The 21,609-nt window shown below is 40.7% G+C and overlaps 1 protein-coding gene across 1 annotated transcript in view; it reads left to right on the forward strand.

The window, feature by feature from the left end:
• Positions 1-21,124, forward strand: part of cntnap2a (contactin associated protein 2a) — a 328,136-nt gene extending 307,012 nt beyond the window's left edge. The window contains exons 23-26 of the mRNA XM_030397660.1: positions 869-962; positions 15,956-16,240; positions 17,605-17,676; positions 18,549-21,124. Of these exons, the coding sequence (XP_030253520.1) occupies positions 869-962; positions 15,956-16,240; positions 17,605-17,676; positions 18,549-18,748 (651 nt within the window). The 3' untranslated portion in view covers positions 18,749-21,124. The remainder of the gene's footprint in view (positions 1-868; positions 963-15,955; positions 16,241-17,604; positions 17,677-18,548) is intronic.
• Positions 21,125-21,609: the final 485 nt, after the last annotated feature.

Consider the following 21,609-nt stretch of genomic DNA (forward strand, 5'->3'; position numbering starts at 1 on the left):
ATTTATTTAAGAATATTGGTACATTTCTTTGAGAGAAGACTTTATTAAAACTTTACTTACGTACCACTTGAATCATCTGGATGCAAATCGTGTCCAGAACGTGTAATGTAAAGTGTCACTCACATGCCAAATTTTTGATTTTCTGTGCAGCATAACCTGTCTTTAAAACCACTCAATCAAACTTTCAATCAAACAAAAATGGCCTTCGAGACGAATGCACTCTGACGCCTGCCTTCACAAAGGTTAATTGAATAAGACAGCAATAAAAGATAAGAAGTCAAGGTAATAAAAGATAATACTAGCAATAGAAATAAAGACGGGCATTAAATTGTGAAATACTACACATAAAAATTGATTAAAAATAAAATGATAATAGAATGAAATGAATTTTAATGATAAACAGTAAAATATACTGCGATAAGAACAATATCTGTGATGTGTGGCTGAGACAGTGATTATTCTTTATGCCTTGAAGTAAGAAACTGACTCTCAGATTAGTTTTTGATAACAAACATGTTTCAGACCTAGTGTCCAATTCATGGAAATAATATCAGGGTTTATTAACTGAGTGGTTTCCGTTTTGCTGAACATTTTGCGGATTCCCTGACATTTTGAAACCACAAGGGGGAGCTGTTAAGCTTTTTGATGGTACTGTTTGGTTGCTGTACAAACCCTGACTGCAATGAATTACAGTCTCTTCTTCATCGTCTTGTGTACTCTGTTTAATGTGCTGACGCAGGTCTTTTTAAAAGGCTGTGGTAAGTAGTTTTAGATCCAGACTCTCGTTAATATGCAGATACTCATATATTATCCTTCGCTCTCTCTCTCTCTGTGTCTCTGTCTCTTGCTCTCTCTCCCACTGTTTCAGCTGGACCATTATCCTCCTGTCAGCTACACCCTCCCCGACGCCTCAGACACACAGTTCAACCTGGTCAAGACGTTGTTCTTGGGCAAAGTGTTTGGTGAGTGTCTCAGCTCGTCTGAACCTTCTCTTGCTCACAGTTGTTTTAAAATGTACACATTTTTGAACCATCTTCACACAATGAACTCTATCTCCATCATGATTCAAGCTACTCGTGTAGTAGTGAGTGTGTCAGATTGTTAAGGAGCTCAGGTTTCTAATCTTCCTACTAATCATTGTCATTTTTAATGAATAAGTGTCCAAATGCGGTTATTCAGTTCCCACTAAATTGGGTTTTCAGGATGATAAAACATTTGCGCAGATATTAAAATGTAATTGAATTATGTAGGGTTTACCTAATCCCCAACTGGAGCTCCAGGTTTATCCACTTGTGTCAAGAGGTAGTCAGTTGATCCCTTCTTCATCCAAAAGTAAAAACCTGGACTTGAAGTGTGAACACAGAGTTGTTTTTTCAGCTGTTGTCATATTTAGGTTCTCGATTATGTGTTTATGAAGTATACATAGTTGTTATACCGCTCTGTTTATGTAATTTCACACTAAGTTAAACCCCTGTGGATTTACTCATGGTTCCTTAAACCACAAATTATGGCAAATCGAGAGAAAAAGATAAATTAATTAAAATCCAAATGCACACAAACAACCCACAGCCAGCTCTACGTGCTTCTCTGTTCATGAGAAAATTGGCTGTAATTACTGATTTTGTCCACCAGAGGCTACCAGAGGACTTTAGACGGCTGTTGGTGCAGCTCATGATCTCAGCTGCAGCAGAGAGCAACGGAGCAACGTTTGACCAAGAAGGCATGATATTTCCATGCAAAGTATTTCAGTTTGTAATGTAAAGGTATACACTTATAAAATGATAATGAGATTAACCAACTAGTATTTCTGGTACCAACTTACATTGGTAACAACCTTTAATCGAGTAATCACACACATCCCCGGTGTCGGATTCCCTAAATGCTTGACCAGCTTTGATAGCTGTCAGAGCAAAATAATCCCAAGGTTTACTTTGATGTAGCTATTTAGGTCACTCAGCCACAGCTATTTTGACAGATTGCTGGTAGCACTACCCCTCTGAAGCTGATTAAAATGTGATGTTTAGCATCAGTTTTTCCATTGGATTTACTTAGACCAAAGGTCTTAAAAAAGGCATTAATCATCTGCACAAACACCTTAGACTTACATTACAGTAATTATCCTAATTATCAACAGCCAATTACTTGTTCTTGTAAGTATTAGCTATAGTTGATGGCTTGATTTTGATTGGTTTTATAGCTTCATTAATTACCTATACTTTACCTAAGCTAGAAGGTTGTATCTCAATATGTGTGCAGCTTGCCCTCTTCTTTTCTGTCCTGGTTTCCTTTTTCTCCTGTCTTCCCCTCCTTTTCCCCTCATCTCTTTTGTCCTCTACCTCAAGTGCTGAGAAAGTCAGTGAGGTTGAAGTAATGGCTGACTTCACTTACCAGCCAGAACTATCGACTGCTGCACACACCCGCAGAACCCCTGGGAATACAACACTGTGCATGCAGACACAAATAACAGCCATCCATCTAACCAACCCGACTTACACACCACAGATGCTTTAAGGACACACAGGTCAAAGTCACTTCACAGGAGAAAAACAGGAACAATTCAGAGAGTCATCTTTTTATATGAAGCCAGTAGACTCAACATAGTCAGCCAAGTCTCAGCAATTGTAGGCAACATCATAAAAGAATAATAGATATAGACATAGCAAGGGGAAAGTGAGGTAATTAGATTGAACAGGGAGGAGGAAAACAGAAGGATGACAGGAATGTTGTGATGAGGAAAACAGAGACAAAGAGGAAACACAAACAAAAGCCATCATTTGATTTTACACATCTCATCAGATCTGTTTCACTTCTGTGTTGGGACCACAGAGACAAGAGAGGCTGTCAGGCTGCTATCAGATTCTCTATTTCTGGGAGACAGAGACTCTGTGTTTGGTACAGCAGATGCACACACACACACACACACACACACACACACACACACACACACACACACACACACTGATCACAGCGATGTCTCCTCCATCTCCTCAGTCTGCCGACTGTGGGACAAAATAAGTTGGCTAGAATAAAGATAGTAGAAAATAAGTGAGCATAAAGAGCATAGAGATGCACATATAACAACACTGAAGTCATCATTATTATACAGTTAAAATGTGGGATTTATTTTCCATTGACTAACTCCTTAAATAACAATTCCGTACAGTGTGCTTGTCTACCTATGTCTGCTCCCAAGGTTAACACTAAAGACTATTGATTCAGGCCCCAAAATCCAATAACCCTTTATTCGGCCCTTCATTAACTGATCCTACGTTTTGCAAGCAGGCTGCACAGGGTATAAATACCATGAACGACCTGTATAGTGATGGAATATGTTTATTATTTCAAACCAATTTTTGTCTCTTCCACATCAGACACTGTGCTCATAAGCAGTTCCTTTTTTCCTCCCTAATTTCCTTTGTGCCTCGAGGTTTACAAGTCTCAACTGTTAACATAACAACAGATTAAACTGATTTTTACCATTTTAATCATATAAATGCACACATCAGATGACTCAGCCAAGACACAGGAGCGCACATGGCTGTGATACTGAACAATTTCAGAGTGATGACGGCAGAAACTTCTAACAGAAACATGTGGGATCAAATGTGACTTCAGAACAACAACCAGATATGAGGGCAGACGTTTGTCGTCTGCAGGTTGCACTTGTTTGAGCTACGTGTTAAGTTTAGAAACTTAATTAAGGAAATGTTAAATCAGTAGAGAAGCTGTGCTGAGCTGAGGCCAAGAGGGAAGTGACACAAGACTGTTCGGTTGACAAGAGGAAGTGTCACACCTCAGTCACTGATATTTTTATGTCTCGTTGATGGAAGTAAAAAGCCCCTAAAATCCAACCTAGCACCATACCAAGTGCACAGATCATTTAGAGGAGAGCTGCCATTAACAGCATGGCTGGTGGCCGTATCTGACTCAAGAGCTATTCATGTTTTATTATTCAACTTTAATACATCCATTTCAATCACGACTAAACATTACAAATTCTTGTACTGTAAGTACGGCAAAGTTATTACTTATTATTATTGTAATCATGACAGAATCATCACATGTTTAATACTATGCAGAACAATAAGCAAATATGAGGGCAGACATTTGTTGTCAGCAGGTTGCACTTGTTTGAGCTATGTGTTGCATAAGATATTAATTGTCAGTTAATTATTGCCAATGCGGATTTCTGCAAACTGCAGATACATTGAAACCTTTCATTTGTTTGGGTTTAATTTTACATTTTATGTTGTGACAATGTTGTGCTTATGGTCAGTTAGGTTAAGGCACAGAAAACCACTTGGTTAGAGTTAGGTAACAATCATGTTTTGGCTTAACATTCCTGCCTTAATTTCCACAAAATAAAGCTGGAGATGTCCCAGGGTCTCGTCAAAAACATTTTGTCTTGTCACTGCAAGCGCAGCCAGAAATGTCCCGACCCTCTTCAAGAATATCATTTTTTTGCCGCCACAAATGCAGTCACAGATGTCCCGGTCTACTTAAAAAAAATATAGTAGTGTCACGCTTTCAAATGTTGACACTTGGTCTGGAACTCTGAACACTGGCTTGGCAGCCTCCTTGCCTGTTGGTCCCCTGCTCTCCCCTCAACCTCCCCATTTGAAAGTCAGGTCAAGTTTTGTGGAATTGTCAGTATGCTACATAGGGCCATGATGACACGTTTAAAACAACTCACAGTGTTGCAATAATTCTATTGTCCTCCTTTTCTAATATCAACCTTGCTCTGCAGACAAAAGTCGTATTCATGCTGTTAATAGTCATATCTGTTCTACACAAGTACGCAACATCTGGTTGATGACACATCCCAGGTTAGCTTGCCCACAAGAGAAATGTTGCCACACTGCTTGAAGTAGCGTTAAACGCAAAAAGCTGACATCACCTCACATTCAAAGTTTTATCTATGTGTTTTATTCCTGTATATAAAAATAGAGTCAGGCTACATCGCTGTGGTCTGCACAGTGTCTATTTAATTGTGTTTGTGTAATGTTTGTTGGAGCTGTCGGTGTGAATATCTTCAGGTTCACGGTCATGAGCTCTACTGTGTTTGCCGCCAAGGGTAATTGTGCTTAAGTGATATTGATCATGAAACACGAGGATGATTCAGCACATGTGCCGCGTGCTGCTGTAACTGCCGCGGCCTGATGTTTAATGTTATAGTGTGCAGTGTATGGAGGGCAACTGTATACTTGCATCAGTGCTGAACAGCAGCATATTTATAGGTGTAGGGTTAGGATGTAGGTGTGCATGTCTTTCCTTCCACGATGCAATCCGTGTGTGTGTGTGTGTGTGTGTGTGTGTGTGTGTGTGTGTGTGTGTGTGAGAGAGAGAGAGAGAGTGAGTGTATGTGTGTGTTAGGTGTGCGGTGTGTGGGTTGATGTATTGCGCTTGGGTCTGTCCTCCCTAGATCGCTGTGTCCCAGTGGAATAGATGGGGGAGATGAGTCATACATTAGCCAGAGCAGCAGGCACGCTCCCAACCCAGTCCTCAGTGCTACAAATCTGTCTGTGAGTGTGTGTGTGTGTGTGTGTGTGTGTGTGTGTGTGTGTGTGTGTGTGTGTGTGAGTGTGGGTGTGTGCGTGTGTGTGTGTGTGTGTATGTGTGTGAGTGTGTGTGTGTGAGTGTGTGTGCACATGAGTGTATCTGTCTGAGGAAATAGATTCAGAGCCAAAGGCAGAAAGAGAGAGCAAGAAAAAAATAGCAACACTGTGAAAGTGCTATTAGAGACAGATGATTGTAGCCCTGAGGGTGCTTGTAAAGGACATGTACATCAGTCCCACACTGAAATTCTGGTTTCTCTCATCTATTTTTTTTTCTTCTATTCCCTGAGTCTCTCTCGTGCTGTTAACTCTTTCCACACACATTTCACACGTAGCTCCCCGTGGATGCTGCCAATTATTTCACACAGGCTCTAAGTCATCTCGGCATTTTAAGGTATAATGGCTTTTTTCTTAGAGACCTTGAGGACTACTGACTGTAATTTTTTTTGGGTCTTTTTCAACATTTAGGGGTCTTTTCTCTGTTTTGTTTTTTTTTACGCTTTCATTTTTTAATTGCGCCTTTTATCACTTCAGGCACACTCAGCAGTCACATTTTTGTAAGGCACTTAAGGAATTCAAAGTGGATACTGCTGTTTTCTGAAGTGGGGATGTTCCAGCTATTTGGTTAATCTATAACTCACAGTAGATGGTTGTAGGCGCACCCCAGTTTGAAGAGGCAGACAAGAGTGCCGATGTAAGAGGCAAAGTACTGCTGTCAACAGGGGAGGCAGCAAAATGTATTCCACCAGAAAAGGCTCAATACCAGCTTAAGTGTACTCCATATGTGGAATATGTATGCCATCAGACAGCCCATTCCAGCAGTGAACCGAAGCCAGAATATCACCACCAGACTCCTTTGACATTACTTGTCATTGTACCTTGCAGATCTAAATTTACCGCTTAAAACGCTGAAGTCACACAATGAGACAAACAAGCTAACCCACTGAAGCGGCGGTAGATCAGCAACCCTTATGTTCTGCAGGCTAAAATTACTGTTTTTGTCAAAGGAGTTCGGTGGCTTTGAGGAGAGCATAGATGGATGTAAAAGCCTCAGTTTCACATCGACGGTGAAGCGGTGAAAATATTCTTATATAGTATACACATAAGATGTTTCTTTTTTAAGGAAAAGTACCTCATACAACCACACTACAAAAAAATCCTCCCTTTAAGAAAACTGTAATTAAGATAAAGGAACAGCCTTTTAACGACAACTTGCTATAACCAATTAATGTCATCACTGCACATGTAGATCTGTTCACTGAATAATTTATCCCTCTCCATTAATCCATCTGTCAATATGTCGTGTGGCAAATTAAGATAATGTCAGTTTTTGACATGGAAATCAGATTGAATGTTAACAAGAGATAAGAATTAATCAGATAAATTTTTAAAGAGCATAGGTATTATGTACAAGTGTTTTGTAGTTATATATGATATTTGCCTGACATTATTTGATAACCAAATAGAAAATATGATAAAGCTCCAAAATGTGATTAAGGACATTAAAAAATCCCTCTAATCCCTCAAATAAGATTATTTGTCTAATTCTGTATATATACATATTTAATTCCAAATTTAAAGATGTAATATGTAGGATTTCTGCATTTAAATGTCTAAAATTAAATTTGTTGTATACCTTGTTGTTTCCAAATATGTTCAAACCCAGAGAAATCCATAATTTCAGTCAAGGTGTAGGTGCATTTCATTTGGTCGCTTGGCGCGAGAAATTCTGTGAGAGAGTCAGAGAGTGAGGAGGGAAGTCAGCGAATGCGACTTAACATGCCGTGAATATGACTTTAAAACATTTGCTGTGTACCCTTCTGCCTGAGTCACATAGATAGATTTTCATCAGCAGTGGTGGTTTGTTTAACAATGAAGACAACTCCCACAATCCCACGCTACTTACATCTTTTGTTTTGCTTTGATAAATAGCGAGTAGCAGAAATTACATACTGTGTACTGTTAGATCCCGAGTTTGCCCCTGTCTAGGAGTCACTGCACCAGCTCTCCGTTATAAAGGGTTAGATCCCCAATCCTACAGGAGGTTGTTTTAAAAGTGGGAATTTAAATAGGGATTTCTTAAGCTGGTAGTGAGGAGACTTGCCTAGCTTCTCACTGCCTGAGTCCGAACATTTACCCTGCGTCCTCTGGTTTGGCACCTTCCATGAATACACTTCCCCTATTAAACCAAACAGTCTTTTGTCACTTCCTCTTGGCCTCAGCTCAGAACAGCTTGTCTACTGATGATATATTTCCTTCATTAAGTCCCTAAACTTCAGTACATCCATTTCAATCACAGTTAAACATTACATGTTTTTTACTGCAAGTATGGTGAAGTTATTACTTATACTATTGTTGTAATCATGACAGAATCTTCACATGTTTAATACAATGCAGTAGGCAGAGCTTCAGTATATTTCAGAATCATTTCAGGACTATGTATGATATCCATTATACTATACTATACTATATTCTGACAGTACTTGAAAGTATATTTGCATTCAGAAACCCTTTCACCTGAACATGAGCATGTCTGAAATACAGTGGTGTGGTTGATCAACATAAATAATTTTAAAAAATGCAATAGCAGGAGGAAACTCCCTATTTTACTGACATTTGTCCAATCCTCACCAACAGTCAGCAGTTGCCATTGTAGGGCCCAGACAAACAAATTCAACATCATAGAACTGGCAATGGCAGAGGCCAATGTTGCCTTGTCTTTGCCAGAAAGCTGCTCTTGAACACACCACAAAGACTACAGCAGATGGCCAGCGAGCTTGTGCGTTCTGCACCTACGTGAGAGGAAGTGTTTCTCCATACCACTAGGTGGTGGAATTCTGTAGTCATTATTCCAAAGGAATAAGAAACTGCGGGTATACTGTTGTTCTGATAACGCAGCATTCTTTTACATTATTCTCACTAATATAGTCACTTCTAATAAAGTATAAATTTGATAAAGAGTTAAAAGAAGAGGTGAAGGCAAAAAATAGGAGAAGCCATGTGGGTGGAATTGGGTGGAATCATGATATCATGGATACTACAGTGACAGGCTCAAGAGGCTTTCACATTCTTGTTCCGTTTATCTTTTCAGGCACTGACTCGCTTAGCTTAACAAACAATCAGAGTGATTTCTCTCTACCACAAGCTCAGTCAGCCAAAAAACTGTGACCTCACACCCTAGGGCCACAGATGCTTACTGAAGGCTGGTGTGTCAGGGCACTTAAACAGTGTTATATAAGGTACCCAAAGTACATTTTGAGTTAAAGTAGAGATATCTTGTTCAAATACTACTTTGATAAAGGTGAAAGTCACTATACAAATAGTACTTGAGTTAAAGTCTAAAAGTATATTATTAAATATGAATACTTAAATACTCAAGTATACTTGAGAAATACTCAAGAAATGCTCAAGTTAAATAGTTAAGTACCTAAAATCCTACTTAAATACAGAAGAAAATGTATTAAGTTACATTCCATCTATGCTCTTATATACCAAGGAAACTTTAAACACTGGTGCATTAACAAGTCATTTCATTGGGCTGCTGTTCTGCTGATGACGTTTTTTGGGAGGATTCTTCCCTCAGCGCCTGTATCCATAGAGCTGCCTCCACTGATTCTCTATAACTGACAATGCACAAACTCCCTGTAAACCCCCTGTACTATGGATCACTGCAGACAGCTTTCCAAAGCATGGCGTGCTGAAGTTAATTTCTCCCTTCCAGGATCCGAGGGTTTGATGACTATTGTGCTGTGACCTTTGCGCAGACGTCCTGACTCTGATTAAAGTGCTGATGAACCCTGATTGTTAGATGAGCCTGATAAAATGGAGTGGTTTTCTCCCTTATCTATCTCCAGGCTTTGTATATCTGTATGCTAATTCTATAATCTCTATAATCTCAGCGTCCCTTCAGTTTGAGATGGACGTACCTGTGCTGTTATCACCGCTTCGTGTGTCTGTGTGTGTAAGGATGACATCATGCCATCCTTCCTGGCTACCACCACTAGTTGTACTTTATACTGCTGAGTCCTGATCCCTGGCAGTGTGTGGTCCAGGAACCAGGTTTTCTCCAGCTGCTCAGTCAGAGTGGGGGTGGGACTGCACTGCAGAGAGAGAGAGAGAGAGAGAGAGAGAGAGAGAGAGAAAGAGAGAGAGAGGGGGATAGACGGAGGTAAAAACAGAAAAAGAGAGAGAGAGATGCCTACCAGTGCTTTTCATGCTAAAAGATCCACATAGCAGAGAGGAAGACGAGGAGGAGGAAGCTATATACAGACTCTGACGCAAACTCCAGACAGGTAACAACAGTTGGATGCATGTGTGTGCTAATATACCTGTGTGTCTTCATTTGTATGCGTACATGAGTGTGCCAAGGTCTGAGTGATTCATTCTTAGTGTCTGTTATTCTAAATGTTAATTGGATTTGCTTCTAAACATGAGAAATATAGCCTTTCATTTTCATGATGTTTTATGTAAATAAAGCCACATTTGTGCTGCTCTTGAATTTTAAATGCAGTCCACCCCCTGAATTAATCAGATTGCAGGCAAACTGCACACCCTGGTGTGCGTCTGAGTCACAGGGGAAAGTGAGTCGTCACAGAGAGTGTGAAATTAATTATTTTATCGGTCTGTTTGCTGCTGCGTCTCTGTTATGTCTGTGTCACTTGGCTCGGTGTCTGTACAGCCTGGTTAAAAAGGAAGCAGCTAGAGCTGGCTTTGATGAATACACCTGTGTGTGTGTGTGTGTGTGTGTGTGTGTGTGTGTGTGTGTGTGTGTGTGTGCGTGTGTGTGTTCAGTAGGGAAGGTGTATTTTCCACGTCTTAAACTAACAGTCATACATCTACCTCAGCGCGTATCTCCCCTCTCGTCAATTGTCTCCACCTCCACCTCCTTCTCTGTTGTTTTTTACAATTCATCATTCCAGGAGAGCATGGAGAAGCATACACACTCCACACCTGCTCTCCTCACAAGTCTCTCTGTTCAGTTTCGAGAAGACCAAATACTGAAGTGAAAAAGGACCAAAATTTAAAATGGGGGCAGGGGAGTTATGGTCAGTTTTGAGTTTTGGGCTTTCTTATCAAATTTTGCATTATACTATTTTGAGAAAAAGTATAAATATTGATATTGTTAAAGAAAAAACTCTTTAAAGAAAAATTCAACAAATAGAATATATACATCAATTGGAAGAGAATATAATATGTGTATTTATAAGATATAGAGCAATGAGGACATGTCATGCACCATTTCTCACTACTCTAATGTATTTCTCTGATTTCTTCAGCTTTATCTCATCCTTTAATCTGCCCCTATCTGTGGTACTCCACTGTGTTTGTGTGTGTGTGTGTGTGTGTGTGTGTGTGTGTGTGTGTGTGTGTGTGTGTGTGTGTGTGTGTGTGTGTGTGTGTGTGTGTGTGTGTGTGTGCATTGCAACATGATACATATTTGTTTTTGTTTCACAAAGGGTGTGGTGGAGGGATTGACATTAATATTCTTTTGATGTGTCTCAAATACATCATACTTTCATTAACGCCTCCTCCTCCCTTTTCTCTACTTCACCCCTGCATCAGCTTCCATTTGTTGCCATGGCAACTGTGTTTGATCTCCTCTACCCTGCCCCTCTATTTGAGCACCCTTCTTGTTACCCCATTTCTTTCCCCACTCTTCTTTTTTTTTCTCAGACACTCACCCAGATGCACACACTCTTGTCTTGACTCTGTCTTTTGTCCTCCCTCCCTCCCTCACATCTCTCACCTTTCCCTCTCACCAGCAGCCCTTTTGGGTGGAAGCAGCCCCACACTCCCTCCCTCTCTGCTAGTTCTGCAGTTCTCTTCATCCACCCTTCTTTTTTTTCATCCAGCTTTTTTTTTTCTCCCGTTCATGCGACCCCCCCTGAACCTACCCCAGCCCACTCTCCTTACTCCAGCTCTCTCCTCCCAGCTTCAGGCACTGCCTCATCTTGAATTATTCATGTGATGTCACTGGCTAGCCTGGTGACGCGCCACCCGAAGGTGCAATTCTCTGATCAACATGCTGACCTTGTTGCTGTTGTGGCTGTGTGTGTGTGTGTGTGTGTGTGTGTGTGTGTCTGTGTGTGTGTCTGTGTGTGTCTGTGTGTGTGTTGTACAGCTGGATGTGTGAGGGGTCACATATGGCACGTGGTACTACATGACTATACGACCTAGCTGTCATATATTATCTTACATTTCATTATTACCATTTCAAGCCAAATGGATTAGCTCTTTTCTAATAATGATGAGTGTCTGTATTGCTGTTGTATTGATCAGTCTGGAAAGCCTCTTTAGAAGCCCTCAGGGCAAGCAAAGTAAGGGATATAAAGGCTTAAGATCAGTGAGTGGTGACTGGCTTGGACAAGCTGATATTGCTTGCTGATATTCACATTTTTACTTTGCGTGGCATTAAATGCTGGGGGTGAAAAATATTCTTAAAAGGTGTTACATTTATTCATGTGATAGCAAGACAAGGAAAGCTTTTAACGGTTATACACTTATTGATTCAACTAGTAATTTAATAGGCCCATTTTTGTGGTTTTGTTATATTTCAAAGGTGCCATATGTAAGAAGTGGTCAGCCTCTCAAATTCATTCTCCAAACTAGGGGGCAGCATATTACCAAAGTAATCGCTAACTGCTGCTAATTGTAGCCACTGTTAGCTAGTTAGCTGTGCAGGTAGCGTTCCACACAGGAAGCTAATTTGTGGTATTATGAGACAGGATGGGCTCAGGCCAGCAGGTTAGCATGCTAATTTCTCAAGATACACTACCAGTCAAAGGTTTGAACACATTTTCTCATTTAATGGTTTTTCTTTATTTTCATGACTATTTACATTGTAGATTCTCACTGAGGCATCAAAACTATGAATGAACACATGGAATTATGTAGTGAACAAAAATGTTTTTTAGATTTTATTTAGATTCTTCAAAATAGCCACCCTTTGATTTGATTACTGCTTTGCACACTCTTGGCATTCTCTCGATAAGCTTCATGAGGTGGTCACCTGAAATGGTTTTCCAACAGTCTTGAAGGAGTTCCCAGAGATGCTGAGCACTTTTTGGCCCTTTTGCCTTCACTCTGCGGTCCATCTCATCCCAAACCATCTCGATTGGGTTTAGGTCAGGTGACTGTGAAGGCCAGGTCATCTGGTGCAGCACTCCATCACTCTCCTTCTTGGTCAAGTAGCCCTTACACAGCCTGGAGGTGTGTTTGGGGTCATTGTCCTGTTGAAAAATAAATGATGGTCCAACTAACCACAAACCGGATGGGATGGCACCTTTTCTGCGTCGCACAAAGACACAGTGGGTGGAACCAAAGATCTAAAATTTGGATTCATCAGACCACAGCACAGATTTCCACTAGTCTAATGTCCATTGTGTTTCCTTGTGTTTCTTCAAATCTCTACTGCTTGTTGCTTTTCCTTAGCAGTGTTTTTTAGCAGCTATTTGATGTAGAGATGTGCCTGCTACTAGAACTCTGTGTGGCATTCATCTGGGCTCTAATCTGAGGTGCTGTTAACTTGCGATTTCTGAGGCTGGTGACTCGGCAGCAGAGGTGACTCTTGGTCTTCCTCTCCTGGGGCGGTCCTCATGTGAGCCAGTTTCGTCGTAGCGCTTAATGGTTTTTGCAACTGCACTTGGGGACACATTCAAAGTTTTTGCAATTTTCCGGACTGAATGACCTTCAGTTCTTAAAGTAGTGATGGACTGTCATTTCTCTTTACTTAGCTGATTGGCTCTTGCCAAATATGAATTCTAACAGTGGTCAAATAGGGCTGTCAGCTGTGTGATATCAATATTATTTTTGTTACCATATCATTCAGCAATATATAATCTATTAGCATTACTTCCTTTCATAGAGCTGAATCAACACCTGTCCACACAAATACGACTTCACAGAGGTAGTTTCTTTGCAATTTATTTTATTTTTTTTGCATGTATTGGATTCCACTGGACAGTGCAGGGATCTTTTGTAAATGTTTCCAACGCTGTGTTGCTCTTATTGGACGTGATGCCATTAAAACCATCAAGGCCAACAACAACCCAGCACTCAGTGGCTATTAAATGTGTGATGTGTTTATGTGAAACATTGTGTTATTCTCACTGTAAACCAAGCTGCCTTTTAAGGAACGCTCTCTCGTGAAATCACTGGCCCCAAACAATCAGTAACAAGGGAGGCTTGTTGGCTGTTTCATCCTCAGCAGCATTGTATGCAAAGCAGCCAGTTCTGCTCCCCACACACAGCCTATTAGTATTCACAAACAGGGCTCTGCAGTGATCAACACATGCTGAGGCATACAGAGGAGGCAGGACTTGTATTCATATTTATGTTCTGTATCCACAAGACTGTTGTTATCAGTATTCTGCTCACTGTCCTTACTGTAGGGCTTTGAGGTACTTCTTACCCTACTGTGTGTGCGCGTGTCTCTCCACCTATTCTGCACACATCCCTGCATATGCAAATTCATACACACTCACACATCCACACCGTTTTTTAAGGTGCGCAGAGACTGATGGCAGATTGTGACTGTTCGTGTGAAAAAGAGTCCAGTGCCTCATCAGACTGGTGATGCTGAGCCACAGTTCAGTTCAAGCACACACACACACACACACACATACACATGCATGCAAGGGCTGCGTCCTGAACCTCATGATTTATGAAACAGACACAATGCAAGTGTCCTAGGGAGGTCTGGTCAGATGATGAATACATAGAAGACTCAGATACTGCTGAGCTCTATTCCTGGAATCACAATCAATAGTGCACAAACACACACACTGATACACACACACACACACACACACACTTGTTTTGGACCCATCAAAATGAAATGAAGCGAGAGAATTACATTATAAGCCATGTCCAGATGCTCAGAACCCTGTCATCTAAGATAACATGATTCATTAAATAAACACACACATAACACACACAGAACACACGCACACACACACACACACACACACACACACACACACACACACACACACAGAGCAGTACTCTCGTTAGTCATCCCTTGTTCATATTTTGCTGCAGGATCATCCAAACAGCAGTTCCGTCTGGGTGTGGCGCGGTTGGGAAGCAGCAGAGAACCCAGCCCTGTCTGTACACAAAGTTGACACGCACACAAACACACACAGCCAGAGTTCCTGTGAAGGAATAAGATATTTTGCAGCCCTGCAGAAAGAGTTGAAGACTGTTTTTGAAATCAGTCCAGGTTTTGTGCTGAAACAGGGCGTGTCTGAGGATGGTTTGTTTTTTAGCAGTGTGTGTGTGTGTGTGTGTAAATATCCAACAGGAATCATCATTTAACTGTATTTATTCAGTTTATTTATTAGATGTAAGGAAGCGTTTGAATGATTCAAAGCAGCAACGAGCAGCATTTTGGATGAGTGATGTGACCGTTAATGTGAGCTCACATAAGTCAGGTAGTGTTCCAATACACTGAATGATTGTGTTAACACTTAAGATATTTTTTTTAATGAATTCCCCTTTGGCCAAATTCGCTCTGAGTGAACAACAACAGTTAGTGAAAATCCATAGCTGCCAACTCTGGAAAATATGCTTTGTGTAACATACAAACAGCCTATATAAGCTCTTTAAAGTCCACACTTAAGTCAAGCTCAGGTGGCAAACCTAAAAGTGAAATCTGAGGAAAATGAAGGCGCAACATTTCTTATTTGAACAAACACAGCTCTTTCTCTATTTCCACCACTTCATAATGGTATTAGAACAATAGGTTACACCCGGGGAGAAATGATGGTTGAGAACATACGAGCATCCGTCTGCGTTTGAGCAGTGCAAACATTACCAAGATATTTGTACAGGGCGGACAGATGGAGATGAGAACAAACCTTGTGTGGACACAGCAATGACAACATGTTTCCGTTGTCAAATTATTAAACAAATATCTTGTTTTGCTTTAGAATGATACTAAAAAATAAAAAAATTTTGCTACTAAGGTAATAGGAAACATGACAAAGAAGAGTGGGGGGCGGAGGGATTTTTAATTCATTATTCATCCTCTAATTTGACATTAGAGGTCAGTGTATGTTCCTCCTCCTCCTCCTCCTCCTCCTCCTCCTCCTCCTTCTCCAGATCATCCCCGTCTCTCTTCCCTCCTAATTTATCTGCAGTCATATTCTCACCGAGTGTTTTGGACTTGCAGAGTTAATGGTTTACTGCATCTGTACGTCAGCAGTATTTGTGTCTAAGAAGCTCAGTTTGTGAGTATGTGTTCATGGAGAGTGTGCGTGGAATTTTTTGGGGTGTTTTTTGGATAGTCAGTGCTGACGCTTTCTCTTTAAAAACTGCTGTGGTCAGTGCTTGCTTGTCCTCGCTTCCAATATCAAATTAAGCACTCCAGTGATTCCCAGCTTCTTTTAAACTCTGTGCAGAAACTGGACACATAGACCCGGTCCTCATCGAACGCTACAACACCCCAGGCTTCGTCGGCTGTCTCTCGCGGGTACAGTTCAACGGAGTCGCCCCCCTCAAGTCCGCACTGAGAACCGCCGCGCAGGCCCAGGCTACGCCGACCGCCGCTCAGCCGGACAGACAACCTGAAGCCGCCTTGCCGGTGTCTTACCAGGGCAAACTGGTGGAGTCCAACTGTGGGGCGTCACCTCTAACCATCCCACCAATGTCTGCTGCAACAGATCCCTGGCGTCTGGACAAGACAGGTGAGGATTAACCAGAATATCCCTAAGAAATGATGAGTAGTGGCTTCCTACTTTAACATCACACACCAGACAATTGCAAATGAATTGTAGTTCTGTCTTGGGAATGGTGACATAAAGAAGCTTGTGTGCTCATACAACCTCAGTAATTGATCCCTTTCATACCTGCATACTCTCCCTCTGTCTGGGACATGTAGGCTTACATGGTAAATACACGTACATGCTCAAATACTGCACTAGTGTGTAGTATTTCAGAGTGTGTATGCCACTGTTTTCCTCAGCCTCACTTCCAACAGTGCCTTTGGGAACATTATCCTCTGAGCACTATCAGAGATCGATCACATACATTGACCTGGGCTCCAGGTCCAAACTCCCAGTCAGCTTTCCACCATCCTATCACAGGAAGGATCAGTATTTACTCTGCTTTACATTTTCTATAGATAGATCTAATCTATAATTCATCCAGTCCTCCCTCGATGATCATTGTCTTCTCATTGATTGAACTTTCTGTTTATTTTAAGTTTGCACTTGACGGGTCCTCTCCTCTCTGCTCTCTCTGTCCTAGTCTCTCATCTTTTGAGACATGATGAGTTCTTGACATTTTAGCCAAGCACGCCCAAGCTGCTGACATGCCATAATAAGTCTGATTGCTCTTTCTTCTCCACTGTCACCTTCCGTTTTCTCCCCCTTTTCCTTCATCAGCCTCCTCTTCTCCTTCTTACTCATGCTCTGTGGAGAACGATGCAGTCAGCAGCAGAAATAGCTGACAGCTCATTCCAGGGTTAAGCCATTTGTGGGAGTGTACTCGTGTTTGCAGGTTGTTGCATGCTGAAAATGTTTGATTATGCGTGTCTGCTGCTCTATCTATGCTTTTACACTTGCGTTTCTGTAAGGACAAAATGGTGAAATTAAAAAAACTGTTATTGGAGATAACAACAATTTCTTAGTTCTGATGTTACTATCTACTCTGCTCATCTCTCTTCACTCACTCGCCCCGCACTCTTATCCATTAAGGGTGAATCAGAGCTATTAGATTATTACTATGATGAAGTGTTTTCTCTTTTTGCTTATATGTTGAAAATCAAAACTTTCTAGTTATAATTCAGCACGAGTAATGCCTGCATTTATTCAACGTGACTTTTCGACCTTTATTTTTGTGTTGCTGCGAGCAGTACTGTGGCTGTGTGTATTTCACTGACCTTGAAACCCATCCCTTCAGTATTTCCATTTGCACAAATTACTCTAGTGTAGCTAGTGTTCATGTTAGTTATTTTTCTAGCATGAATGAAAAACACGTTAGACATTCTTTTAGTCTATTTATGTGTGAATATTTGGTTTTAACATTTCTTCCTTCTTGCTGTACTCAGATGCAGAATTCCCGTTCAATGAGGAGAGAGTGATACCTGATGGAGTCAACAGAGACTCAGCCATCATTGGAGGTAGGTATAGATTTGAGGTGTCGAGAGGTGAATTTATATTACACGCTCAAAGATGACATCAGAAGAAACCACTGATTAGTTTAGTGCTGATACGTAATTTAAGATGTTTGTAGTCCTGAGTTGTTGTAAAGCAATGTAAAAAGTATTAGACCTTCTCTATAATGTCATACCACAGAAAAATAAATGTCTTCTAACGTAGATTGTTAAAAGAATCATCAATCAGTCATTGTGAGAGGAGGCCAGACTTCCTTGTGAAACACCACTATTTAAAGACTGAAAACCTTAACAAGGTTACAGATACAGACACGGCCATACACTACAGTGGGTCTAAAATGATTATGATTAAAGCAAATCTTCAATGTAAGTCAAAAACATTTCTTATTTTGACTAGCGTGCTTATTTTAACCCAAACCATGATCTGATCTGATTCTGAGACCTAACCAAGTAGTCGGGTGCCTTAAATCCAAGCAAACACAACAGTAATGATGTGACATCGAAGCTCCGCTCTGTCTGTCGCTGGGAGGCCTACTCTCCAAAGATAACATATGTTGTTTTGGTAGTCATTAGCAATCGACCTGTTCCGTCTTTTAGGGCTGCAACTGTGAAAGCAGCAGTGAAAATGCTCATAATTAATTACCAGAGACATTCAATAGATTATCCCATTTGAGATGATGGAACAAGAGGCTGTTTGGCATTTTTCTTTATAAAATGCCTCAGATGACTGATCAGATGTATTTTCTGTCAATGAAATGATAAGTAAACCGAGCAAATGTTTCAGCTCTACCCTGAAACCTCGTTTCAAAGTTAGTGAGCTGAAAAGTAGCCGCTGTGATTGAAAATGCCCAATAACTCGATGTCCGTGTCCTCTGCAGGTATCATCGCAGTGGTGATCTTCACCATCTTATGTACTCTGGTGTTCCTCATCCGCTACATGTTCCGTCACAAAGGCACCTACCACACCAACGAGGCCAAGGGCAGCGGGGAGTCTGCCGGCGAATCCGCGGACACGGCCATCATCGGCACGGACAACCCAGAGACCATCGACGAATCAAAGAAGGAGTGGTTCATCTAACAGCCGATTATGGGACTTTTAGAGAGGAAGTGATTCGTCAGACCACCAGTTACCACAGTGATGGAGGCGGTTTAATTCAGTGACGAATCACGCGAGAAATGAATGAACGGCCATTCAATAGGACAATAATCTCCGAGAGAGGGCGGGGACGTGGGGAAGACGTGTACAGAAATCTTTTTGTTTGTTTGTTGGTTTTTGTTTTTTTTTATATATCCAGAGTATTAGAAAGAGAAGAGGGACAGTTATGCAGCAGAGCACAGCAGTAAGAGACTGTACATGTATATACTAACCGGCTTGTCCTTCTTTGTATTGTGCTTGGGAGTTTTCAGGAGTCCTTTGAATACTGTATATGACAAATAATTATACTTACTGGGTCGTGTGATAGCACAGATTTATGCCAGTCTCTGTTGCATTTTAATTTTATTTTTTAACAAAGAATCTTATATCAAAAATGATCAAATCAACATGCCAAACCCTTTTTTTCCCCATCATTTATCAGGCTGTGGTTGCACCAGTCTTTCAACGCTCGACATATCGACATGCCACCAACAGTACCCTGTGGTAATATAGAGGTGAATGTGGATGCCAAAAAAATCACTTTGTAAATACAAAATTTTGTGGGTTTTTTTTTTTCTTTTCAAAGATTTATCCAGAGTCCGATACATAAACACTGATGAAGATCTATATAACAGTGATATCATATGTCTGTCCATTACATTATATATGTATGAAATATAGAGTTTTTATGTTTGAATCTTATGACATTCGATTGTATGGGACATTCCTTTCTAAGGAAGGGCAGCGAGGGGTTTCTCACAGCATGATGGGAAATCATGACACTCCATTGTTGGTTCAGCTCAGCACGGCAGCTTTCTTTTAATCTGGAATGGATGAAACTGGGAGCCTTTACTCATTCAGACTTGAGTAGTCGGTGTCTTTCTTTGCCAAACACTTGAGTCTTACGTCATTTACCAATGAATTCAGATATTTGTTACGTTGAGAGTTAGATTTTCAGTTTGACATTACATCTTAGACCGACGTTGGGTAGTGGGTTTACAGTGCGTGAATGCACCTGCGCATATATGTGAAGGTCAGATGAATAGGATTTGTTTTACTGCACAGACAGATGGCCAGAAAAGACAGAAAAGTCTTTCCGACTTTGGAAAGTCACACAGATGAGAGCAGACTACTTTCCTGACACTTGATGAGCTGTGTTGATGTGCTAAACTCCATGTATTCAGTTGGTTAGCAGAATTTAACAGATAAAATTGTTAACACCTAATATTTGTTCAAGATCCGTGAGTTAAGATGATAATTGGCTAACTAATCCATTGTGTGCCTTCAAGGTGTCGAGCCATGATGTCACCTTGGCCCTGACTGCTTAACACAAGCTCACTACAAATACGTGACTGCTGCTGCATGAATTCTCATTAATTAGAGTTTTCAGGCGTTTTTGTTCTTCTTGATTTAAGTGGTGCTGTTTTCACTTACCAATGGCTCTCAGTCAGACATGAATTCAGAATGCTCGGATTAAAAAATCCAGCAAAATTCTCTTAAATCCAAAAAACAGTCAGACTTTTTTGTTTAAACAAAGCTCTGTGTGTTCTTATGCAGAAGGATCAGCTACACTGACGTGCAGGAGAGCTGCACCCTATACGGTACAACAGGCGTTAACACCTACGCTCTGTGATGCACATACACACGCAAAACATGCATGCCCGGATAGAGCATAAGTCAAGGTTGTTCGTTCAAGAACAAGTGTTCAGGATGAGGAGGCTGCTTTGTCAACACCGAATTGAGCTTCACTCTTACAGTGCCACTGTTGTCCTACATACGTTCAAAACATGTACAATGTATATTTTCTAACCGTGTTATTTTTCCTGCCATTGTTGGATATGTTTACCTTACCGTAGCATTTACAGAACGGCGTGCTCCAGTGGAAACCAGCTGCCAACTTTGTTATTTTGTTGTGAATTTGCTTTACCGTGTGTCTGTCTGGTGAAACTGCTGCCATGTCGCCCTGTTTCATGAATGATTTTGTACATCCTCGTCACCTCGTGGTTGAGTGCTAACTATAGATCACTTCATCGAAGACATTAGGACAGCTGGTGAACTCAGCCTGCCTTCTTCTGCGGCCTCAAAGAAGACTTTTTCAGTCCACACATCACATCCATGAAGGCAAGCGAGTGACTTTCCTTTCTTTTTTTTGAATAATTATATTACTCGGACTATACATAAACACGCACACACATTCTTGACACGTGGTTAGAGCGTAGCGACGATGGTAACGGATTATCAGCTCCAACAGACAAAACCATAACTCATATGTTTTTCTTTCAGTTCTGTTGAGTTCAATAAAGAGTGTTTGATCTTTGATCTCAGTGTTATTCTGTGCATCTCTTTGACACGTATCAAACGACATTCATAGGACATCTGGAGCCTTATACTGCGTACAGTAATAATCATAACATGCCTTTCAATTTGACTCATGACCTACAGCTGCTGTACATGTCAGCCTTTAATGTAGTGAAACTGACATAGACTAAAAACATAATTAAGAATCTTACGAATGCAGTAAATCATTTATTTTAAAAGATGAGTCAAAACCATTACTACTGTAATAGACACCATTGATAAATGGTAAATATATAGTTAATAAAAACTGTTAACAAACACTGAAATGCTGTTTATTAAGCAACTGTTAATTGTAATTTTGCAACTTATGTTAATTTTAAAAGATAAACTTTTTAAATGGTTGATAATTATATCTTTAAACATCATTTCGAGGGCCAATATAAAGTTGCATCAAATGTTTTATAAACCTTTACAATTGCTTAATAAATGTTTTAGAGAGCATTTCT

The sequence above is a fragment of the Sparus aurata genome, chromosome 19 (genome assembly GCF_900880675.1).
Source record: "Sparus aurata chromosome 19, fSpaAur1.1, whole genome shotgun sequence".
NCBI classification, from domain to species: domain Eukaryota; kingdom Metazoa; phylum Chordata; class Actinopteri; order Spariformes; family Sparidae; genus Sparus; species Sparus aurata.